General features: G+C 41.5%; 1 protein-coding gene across 1 annotated transcript; it reads right to left on the bottom strand.

Annotated features, from left to right (window-relative positions):
* Window positions 1–7,705: 7,705 nt before the first annotated feature.
* Window positions 7,706–9,520, bottom strand: LOC120816617 (zona pellucida sperm-binding protein 3). The gene is made up of 10 exons (XM_040172356.2): window positions 9,438–9,520; window positions 9,180–9,346; window positions 8,999–9,099; window positions 8,835–8,923; window positions 8,579–8,759; window positions 8,390–8,495; window positions 8,211–8,296; window positions 8,035–8,126; window positions 7,893–7,969; window positions 7,706–7,812 (listed from the first exon to the last, which is right to left on the bottom strand). The coding sequence occupies exons 1-9, from the start codon at window positions 9,502–9,504 to the stop codon at window positions 7,905–7,907; spliced, it is 954 nt and encodes a 317-aa protein (XP_040028290.1). The 5' UTR covers window positions 9,505–9,520; the 3' UTR covers window positions 7,706–7,812; window positions 7,893–7,904.
* Between the last annotated feature and the right edge of the window lie 1,148 nt (window positions 9,521–10,668).

Here is a 10,668-nt window from a genome sequence, read left to right as displayed (position 1 = left end):
AAGATAAAAATAATAATAAATGAGAAGTACATGCAATGTATTTAATCATTCTGAAATGAAGGTTTAATATGTAGGTATGTACTCAGTCATTGTATAACGCATAAACTTAAACATATGCCAATTCATAGCATCTTTTTACTACCTAAATATAACATGTATTCTAAAATAGCCAGTGTAATTGATCACACTTATGGGTAAAAATGTCTAAACACCCATGATGCAAACTTTACCACGTTAATTCCGCCAGTTAATATCACTTTTGATTTGCTAGTCTGCTAAACTAGCATGCTCCCATTTGTGGGTGTGTTAGCTGTTAGCTTCAACAAGGCGGCTGCTGCTGACGCACCGGTCCAAAGGCTGCAGACGCTAAGAGATTTAATACAAGTAGCTCCACACAAGAGGGTGGATACCCGACGCTCGGACAGAAGAATTTGGCGGATCCGTAAGGTACGAACACTAACTTCCCAACTTCCACTGTAGAATGGGCGGCATCGTAAGGCTGTCAAGTTTGCACTGTGTGGGTAGTTAGCCTACTGCTAACGTTAGCTAACAGCGACCTTAGCTAACGTTACTTACTGGGTAGTGAAAAAGCGGACGGATATCTCTTCTTTTTCTACAAAGCACAAAGGGGTCAACAATGTCAGTGCTGAGAACAAACAAAATACTCATATGAGGCTTTATTATTTGTTTTTTAAGGCGTTTTCAGTAGCTCACCGCGTCAGGCTAGCAGCTCTCATTCTACAGGGACGATTCAGTGTTTCTGACGCTTCAGCCAATCAGATGACAGCATCTGGTCCCACGGGCTCGAGGACGCGTTGGAAAACTTGGAAATCTATATTTTACTCTTCTGGGCGACGAACATATTAAAGATAATAATAAGAATGAGTTAGCAAATAAATTGTGCACATTTATTTTTATAACAGGCAATTCAAATTATCCTAATATTGTTGGGGACAATCGGGTCTTTTCCCAAACTTTGGTCGTGACTCTTCCCTGGATCCTGTGCAGACCTACGCCCTTGCTTCCAAGAAACTTTAACATTAAGATGAAATTATTTTAGATACATCAGTTTTAATCAAATATCATTCAACATACGTTTTTTTGTGTATTATCATGATCATATTATTACATTCATTCAAACATTCATGATACATCGGCTCCTCAATAAACCTTTTTTTTCCAAAACCTGTTTTCCAAGTTGCGTACCAATCATTTACCAGTGACTAGTTAATCCATGTATTTTCATACATGGAGGATGGACTTTTCATAAAGAAATGTTGAGAAGATTCTGGATATGCCTTCAAGACAGCAGTAGGTTTAACAATTTTTAGCTTTCAGAAAAACAAAATCTTAGCTGAATGACTTGACTGTAATAAATTATGCATTAGACACAAATCGCTGCCATAAACAGCCAAAAACAGAAGCACTAAAAAGTTCTCGGATGCAGAAGTAGTTTGCCCGATCTATTGCAGCAAGTTTCTCTAGAGTTGAGTCATCTCGACTGCAAAGGCCCGGTCACCTCAGGCTCATACTTGGTCGGCTCGTGAAAAAAAGAGCCAGTGGTCATAAGGGTTGTGACTCTTTTGGTATCTGACAATGTAATCACTTGTGTTTCCTGATAAACTTTAGGATGTGCTGTTGGCTACGTTTTATGTCAACTCCAGTAATATTTTTTCAGATAAATACAGAATATTTGACAGCCCTAGTGTGTTGGATTGCTGTTCCTCGGTAGCAATATCGAGGTCCTTTGGTTAGTGATTCTATTTGGATTTTTTGAAAATAAGAAGATAAATAAGAATTTCAGAATAAGAATAATTTTTTTATAAGAAAATAAGAATTTAGATTCTTACATGAATATACGCCGAAATGCATAAATATTGGTTCGTCTTTTAAATCCCTTTGCTGTACTATACTGGAACAAACAGCACCAAGTTGCTCCTAATATATTATTATGAATATAATAAACAAGATACAAAAGAGGGATTTAAGCTAAAAACAATTGTTCTTTGGGGGTGTCCTGCTTCCAGTGAGTTTGTTCTGTTTAATCATCCACCACATTTTGCCTGAAGCATGCAGAGAGAGGGAGCGAACGAGAGAGAGACAGAGAGAGAGAGAGAGAGAGAGAGAGAAAATAGACATTTTTATTGTTCAGCCCTGTTTTCATGTCAGGCTAAATCAGATCAGAGGGACGGAGGTCCAAACACACGCACACACACACACGCCCTTAATAGCCTGGCTGACTGACCCCAGGGTCAGAAAACAGCTCATCGCAGGAAAGAAGAAGTCTGGCCTGCGACCCTGAGGTCAGGTGTCGGGCTCGTCACAACGCCTGTTGGAAGCCAAGTCCAGCAAACGCCTTCCGCTCTCACCTTTGAACCGATCCAATGTAGGTCAGCTTTCGCTGGAGTCAAGGATCGTACTGTACTGAAAGGCTACCAAATTTGAATTCCCTTCACTCTTTTCCAGAATGATCAACGATCAAGTTGTTTATAGTTGTATTTCTACTGATGGAGATTCATATTTTTGTAACCCACTCCTGGCTAACTACACTTTACTTTAGGTCAGGAAACATCTATCCTTTAAGTCAATAACCATAAATATGAATTTTGAATAAGTGAATTCAGTTAAATGTTACTTAAGTTTGCCCATGAATAGTCCTGAATAAAGAAACAAATCCGACATTCAAACAAAGTGTCCTTGGTTTGGTGATTACCTGAGGTCATGATTTCTTCTTATGTGAGACTTCAAGTCCCTCTCTATATTATTATTATTATTATTATATTATTAGTATATATGCTTGTCTTATGTTGAACGGCCTCATATCATGAAATATATAGAACACATATAACATATGGAAAATGATGCTGCACTCTGGTTCACAACATATTCTGTTATGATTTGCATATATTATTTACACACTATAATCATCCAACATTACAATTGTTGAAGGATTGTAGAATATATTCAATTAAATTGTTAAATATTTTACATCTTTCTCATTAAACCTACAGATATTATTCTCTTACGGTAAGCTAAATGGTATTTTTCTGCACAAACTTTGTTGACGTCCTGTTAAAGATGTGACAGTAAATATTCGACTTATCACAACGGTATAGTATAATATAAGAAGAAAATAAGAAAAAGCGTAAGTCAATTATTAAATTCTTTATAATTTCGTCAAGTAGTGGGGATGGGTGCAGCGTGGAGAAGAGGGGAGGAAGAGCCGAGCGATTAGCCTCCAGCCTTTCAGCGCCACTATGCATTGACCTCTTGAACATCTGGCTAAAAATCCTGTCTCCTTCTTCTTCTATTTCATCTCCTCATGCATTTCTTTCCTCATTTTCTCCTGCCGAGTCTGTCTGTCCCACATCTTCTTGCCAAAAAATGTCTACTCTTCTTTTTTTATATTCCCACAGAGGTCCTTGCAGACCTTCTTCTCGTCCTCCAGCTGATTGATCTTGGGCAGCTCCTTCTTTTACTCTTTGACTACGGAGCGTCAATTTATTCCTGCCAGGCTTCATTGCTCTGAAAGCGTTCATTCTCTTTGCTTCTCAGCAATCCCTTCGTTTCCGCGAGCTTCTCATCGACAGACTCCCTATCGAGACCCAGGTTGTGTCTCTCTCTACCCGATCTGTTTCTCTAATTGACCCCTTCCTCTGCCACTCGGCCCAAAAGCACGTCCAAGCTGCTGTTTCAGCTTGAGGTCTGTGTTGGTCTGCTGTCCCCGCCGTGGGAGATTGCAAGAACTGCAAGAAGGCTTCAGTGTCTGCTGAAGTCTGCTGCATGTGTTGGAGACTTTGCTGGTCTTGCGCTTGCTGTGGAAGCATGAACCTGACATGTCTGTTTGGTTGCCTGTAGCGGGCTGTTGATTTGCGTTGTAGATCGTCTCTCTGCCGGAGATCAGACCGTAATTGGAGGATTTGTCTTAGACGGGTTCTTTGAGGTGTGCTGTACGACTCAAGTGCAGAGAGAACACACAGCAGAGAGGAGGTTTTGTAAAGAAATTAAGTGGTATATATTGCCCTGAACAAAACAGAGCTGAAATGAATGAATATGTAACCAGCAGAATGAACACGCAGTGAGACAGAAAAAACAATAAACAATAATACAAAATCAGTAGTCGCATGAAGACGCAGGGATTGGATCAGGGAAACACGATGAACATCGCTGGCGTGTGAGTCGAGTGGAATAACATTTAACAGTCTGGCAATAGGTGGGTGAACTGCTGAGTTTTAAATAGTGATGAGGGCGGTAATCTAAACAAAGACAGGAAGTGAAATAATTGGTGAGATATGGGTGTGTTGTTAGAAAAATGAAACAGGAAGTGAAACAAAGCATGCGAGTCTGTCACAAAGCTCCTCTCAAGCTCAAGACTGTCCATCGCAAATACAGAATTCTCTGCTGTTATTCCCATGGGTATGAAGTTCGAATGAAAAAGCGACGTCTCAAATGTACTTCGGTGTGTAGCAACGTCTTCCAGTCGAAGCCACACTGTCTAAATATCATGCAAAACGTTGTAGTGAAAGATATTACTGTCAAACTGTGTTTTTCACCCGCAATTGCTGAAACTAACATCCAATCTTTCTGTGACCTATTTCTCTGTTTGAAGGTCAATCATTTCGAGCTTCATTAACAATTCTGGTATTTTCCTTGTGACTTCATCCTGAACAGTGACAAAGGAATCCAGGCGGGTGCACCGTGACTTCATACACAAGATGCCTTCACAGCGGGTCCAAAGCGGGAAAGATTATGTCTGCAAATGTAAGTAAGACTTTGATACCAGGGGGTCTTACATGGCAGCAAAGTGACAGTCTCCTTTCCCCGAGCCCGTCTTTTGGGAGGACTTTCATTTGCACTGACATTTAGGACGGGATAAGATGACATTTGAGGTGTGAGTGTATGTGGAACGTGGGTCGGACATAAATGTATCAGAAGGCTTAGATGGAATATGAGGAAGGTGTACGCAATAACAGGAGCTTCAGAGTTGGTTTTTCATCATCATAAAAGTGAGGGTTTATTTTCAGTTTGGGTGTGATTTGTGCTCAAACGTACCTCTCCGTGTCACCTTACACTTAAGTTCAAGTCATCAAGATGTATAAATGAATACATAATAAGAACAACTCAGCAATAAAACAGGAACTTTGACTTAAACACGCATACATGTACATGCTCTCTATGAGCAGCTGTGCCCTGAGACGAATCGCTGCCTTGTCCATTACTGTTGTGTTTGGCAACTTCTCTGCGTTTCAGCTTGTTCAAAAGGCAGCCAGTCGAGAGCCAACTGGAATTAAACTGTCGTCACACTCACAAGAATACCACACACTTCTCATATGACCTGAACTATTCATCAATAAGTAAGTCTATAATGAGGATGGGGAGCTCTCAAATGGCTTTAAAACACAAAACTGTTCAATGCTCTAGATGATATCATACATGTAAGATATTTAAGTTATTTAGTTCTAATATGCTTAAAGGAAATGTTTAAATGTTTCAAGGATATCCCCATTGTGCATTGGAAGAGATTTACTGTAATTATATCTGTTGTTAAAAATTCATACTGGCTTTTAAGAGATAGCTTTGTAAAACAACTACACTGATGGCGCAACATCCACCGATCAGCTGAAGTTAAAATGGATTTGTCTATCAGCTGCATTTGTGTGAAGCCGTATGCAGAAAGTCATGTACGTTGGTGCCAAAAGGGACCGAAATAACGTTGCGTGACCCCCGTCCGATTCGGTTCTAATGAACCCAGAGAGGGTTAACTACCCTCCGGTTTAACCACTGTTCTCAGAGACGCGTAGTGTGTAAACGCAGCTGTTATTGCGGCCCTCCCGCCATTTTGAAATCTTGTGTGGCGTGGACATCATCTACAATTTTGGTCACAACATCTTCCTTGGAAAAGGGCAATTGGGAAAAGTCTAGGACAGATAATGACAACAATAAATTGGCCGACCTGCTGCTGCGCCTGTGGTCTCATATTGATCCCTTTCTGCAGCTGAGAGAATGTCTGGTAATGTCTTCATTTTCAGTGCAGCTTAAAAGCAAAACTTTATGTATTGTTTTTTTTTCTCTTTCCAATTTCTTTCATCACAAAGATCACGGGTGACACATTTATTAGCCAGGAAATGAAGGCAGAGAGGAACAGCAGTTAACTGTGATCCTAACTATGTTGGCAATGCGACATCGTTATCTCTACCACTGCGTGCTGCTGACAGTCTTATCAGTGGAAACAGACCCGGACGTGAGCAGGTTGGAGAGCAGGAGGAGGATATTAAGGGGGTAGAAAAGCAACACTGAAATTAAAGAGAGACCGGGAGAGAAGTGGAGATGGACGATACACATGGAGGATATCAAAAAACTATAATGCTTTGCGAGAGAGGAGAACACAAGATAAAATACAAAAAGGGAAGATAGACTGAGGGAATTGGGGAGAAAATTGGACGTGATCCGGGTGGAAAGTGGGAGCAGAGGAGGGGGGGGGGGGTTGGCGAGTGAGAAGATGCCTAAAAGGTGATAAGGAAGGCTGAGCCAGGGGAGACTTCATAAATTAGGTTTGGAGTGTGAGCAGATGCCACTGTTCTCTCACCTGTGCCTCCGAGGCTGGTTCATGCGGTCTGGAGGCTATAATGTCATATATATGTGTTTAAAGTATTCTGAACCATGGTGTACAAAAATGGAGGCGGATTTTATTTGTTATATGTGGATGTTTTTATGAATTGCCCTCAAACATTAAGTATTCAAAGTGTAATTCCATATTAATGAAGACATTAAACTATTCCCCAGTGCAATTCCATCCATGTTACTATAAACAGGTTCATGATTGATGATCCACGTTTGTGTCCGGAAATCAGAAAACGTTTGTGAGCACGTCGTGTAACTGTGCTCTGCTCCAAAGAACTAGTGGGAAGACACGTGCATTTCTATCTGGCTCCGTTCGCTGCGACATTCTCTATTAGATTCAGAAAACCATTTTCTTTTGACAAATAGACTATTTCTTGAACACAAAACTGAACCTGAGCCACAAGTGTTACAACCAACACATCGCAAGTTACTGAAGTGTCTAAGCACACACCCCAGCAGTAATAGTAACCTACGTTTGCTTGTGCATGTGACCTTTTCCCCTCATGCACAGGAAGTGGGCGTAACCGCCGCAATTTTGTGGGCATGCCCGGAAATGCATAATTGAGTGCAAACGGAAATTTGGGGTGCAATTTGGCAGGGGGCATGCACTGTTCAAGCAAAAATACACCATTTTGACGATGGCGTGCATGTCATTTTAAGGTGCATTTTATGCGATGGACGGCAGTTGTGACAGGAAACACGTCACTGCAGGAGGTTTTAATATACAAGTTATTCGCCTTCATTCTGGACTCAGAGCTGCCGCTACTGTGCCGCTCATTTTCTTAATGTCAGGCAAACAAGCACTGCCTTGGCGAACAACCTATAACTTAATTAGATAATTTAGTGTAGAGATACAGTAGTGGATCAAGACTGTCAGTCACGTCGCTTATTTTACCAGGGCAGGCACAAATACCTCTCAGGTCACATAACAATCCTTCTGAAAGCGTTAGTCTTGAAAATTTCTATGAGCAAAGCAGTTTTAGTCAATGCTAATTAGACCAACATGTCAAACAGGTCACTAAACAGGTTATTTTGTTAACAAGCCTTGACAGAAACCAACAATAAAGATAAAAACTACACAAGCTTAATATGAGATCTTACATCTTTAATGAGTCAGTACAATCAGAAGTCCAATGGGCATTAAACAAAAAAGCTTAACAGACTTGTAATTGAAAATGCGACAATTTAATCCTGTTGGAAAAAAATAAATAAAAGTTAGGTTGTAGAAAAGTATAAACATTTAGCATTATAAAAAAAAAAAAAAAAGTTACCCTTAGAAAATTTCAAGCAGTCTCATCAGTAATGATAAGTGGACCAAGGACCGCTTTTTGTGACACTCCATGAGTCCCTGTTTGAAAACACCGTTCAAGTTACATTAAAACTAGACAAGTTAAAGCAGCAGAAGTCAAATACCTGATTCTATACTCCTGGTCCTCCTGGACTTGCAGTCAGAGTCACAGCAGTCACACAGAGTGCTGTATGCATAGTTGTCCAGCAGCTCCCAGCTGAGTTCATGATTGAGAAGAGGCAGACAATTAGTCACCATCATAGAAGTAAAGACTACTCCTGAATGGTTAGGACATTGTTACCCGTGCTCTTTGACGTAGTAGCAGGCCTTCTTGGTGCGGTCAAGACCGTTGGGGTCCCAAGCCACAAGCTTACAGTGGATGAACACCTGTTACGTAGAGGACGGAGGTTGTGAGGCACAGTTGGCTTCCAGTTGAGACTATAAAGCGCTGAAACTAAAACCGGCCCAAGTTGGAGTTACCTCTTGACCAAGACCAAACCTAAAGGCCTGAAGGGATAGTTTGAGCTCTGAGGACTTCTGCCTTGGTTCAAATTTGGAGCCAGACATCCTGCTGTCCACAAGACATCTGGAAGTAGAGAAAATAAAGTGAGGATTCACATTCAAGTGCTGGACGACATGCAGAAGGAGGATCGGGTGAAACAAAATCACCCCTTATTGGCGATTATCGGGTACACGAGGCTGTCAGGCTGCAGCTCCGGTGTGGTCGCCGCTACGCATTCCTCGAGAAGCAGAAGCAGGGGCTGATGGGTTTTCTGTGACACGCTGGCCATGATCGGGATGAAGGAGCCCAGAGCGAAGGTAGTGGACTCAGCGGGGCCTGAGAAGTCATCTACAGCAGTAAAGGAGTCATTATGTTACACATCACCTTAAGAGCCACCATATACAGTAAGGACTTTAAACCCACCATTCATGAGGGCAATGTGGAACACTAGATGCCCCACACCAACTGTACTGAACACAGGGTCATAGATCATGGGGTACCAGTCTTTAGGTCTGCAACAAAAGCAAACCAATAAAGCAACTGCTGCCATTTGACTAAACAGTCAATGTTGTGGAATAAACGCCCACCTTGCAAATGCACAGACAACAGGATGAGTGAAGGACGGAGATTTAGAGTCAGAAGAACCGTAGGTCAGGTCATTGCTGTACATCAAGTAATCACCGGTTACCTTAAAAGAGACTAATGTCAATAAACTACAAGAAATAGACTTGTGGTTTGAAGGGTTATATTAAAGAAAGTTCTACACACAAGTCTCCTGAAGTTACAGTCATTGAAATCCACTCTGAAAACAGCCTGAGTGGCCGAGAAGCTGGTGGGGAAGCAGCTTCCCAGACGGAAGAGCGAGAGATCAGCCTGGGATCGGCCCTCCGTCCACACCACCGTCACAGAGTCGGGCCCGCAGTCCAGCTTCATGTCTGGAAAGGGGAAAAACACGAGGAACTCAAACTCGTTCTTTCTAAGGGATCAAATCACATACCTTCATCCAACATTTTGTTACATCATTACCTGCATAGACCAACATGGCAGCAGCCAGGCTCAAAAACACTGCTCGTTGCCAAGAGAAAGCCATCATGACTAGATGCTTGCTCCTGGCACTGTGAGGGTTTTTATTCCTTGTTACCGGGGAACATTCATCAAGAAAACGTCTTTCACCTGGTGTGCGTCAACAGTCTCAGGTGCAGAGGCCATCGGACCGATTGCAGCTCATTACACAAATGTGTTTCACTTAGATGAAGCTTGATCAGCTGTACGTGAGCAGGTTTTGTGGAAAGATTTTCTCTTTATGCATAAAACGATCTTAAAATGTTTCATAGTGCAACGTAACCACACAACCTGAAACTACTTACCACTAACAACCAACAACTGACACAACAACGTGAGCAGTAGAGCTCAACAGGACCGGGTCTCCCACTGACTGACATTATATATATATATATATAAACATTATATTTTATTTTATTCCTCTTGCACAATGTCGTCTTATCCGTCTTGTTGTCCATTGTCTAACTGTCTGCTGTTGTGCACCAATCGCCAAGTCAAAATCTGTGTATGTCTGACATATTTTGGTAATAAATGTTTCCTGAAGTAGAATAAAGAAATCCAGGATAAGTGAAAAGACACCACTTGACTTAGTGTGATCCGCTTGTTGCGGCTTTATCAGTTGCACGTTTGCCGAGCCACGATGAGAAGGTGAAGCTAAGTCAATCCAGGTGTACATAGCTGGGATAAGTGCACATTCATGGCTTTCTTAGGTAGACCACGGTATCAATCACAGATTCACTGATGCAGAAATGGAGAAGACGCGCTCGGCATATTTTTAACCCGCTGAGCAGCAACTAATCATGGAAAGTTATGAGGAGGTGAAGCATATAATATGCAAAACGGCAGCTGTAATTAAACAGAGAAAAAGGCTGGCAAAGAATTGCGGACCGACTGAATGCGGAAGGATTTAAAAACATCTACTTACAGGAAATTCCTCTATAAGCGTTGTCAAATATCTTTCTACAATTAATGTTCATACAGAACAAACAAGACTGGACCAAAAATATCCTGGCAACAGGTCAAGATAAAATATAAAAACATTTTGCAGGCTGATAAGTGCCATAACAGTTTTCAAATGGTGTAGAAATTACTCACAAGATGCCTGCTCACATCTAAAATTATTTGAGGAGTTAGGAAGAAGACTCATTTGTCTTCCACTGGGGGGGCACCAGGCTTCACTCCAGCTGAGGAATGG

The sequence above is a fragment of the Gasterosteus aculeatus genome, chromosome 3 (assembly GCF_964276395.1).
Source record: "Gasterosteus aculeatus chromosome 3, fGasAcu3.hap1.1, whole genome shotgun sequence".
NCBI classification, from domain to species: domain Eukaryota; kingdom Metazoa; phylum Chordata; class Actinopteri; order Perciformes; family Gasterosteidae; genus Gasterosteus; species Gasterosteus aculeatus.
This window is presented reverse-complemented; position numbering and strand designations above follow the sequence as displayed.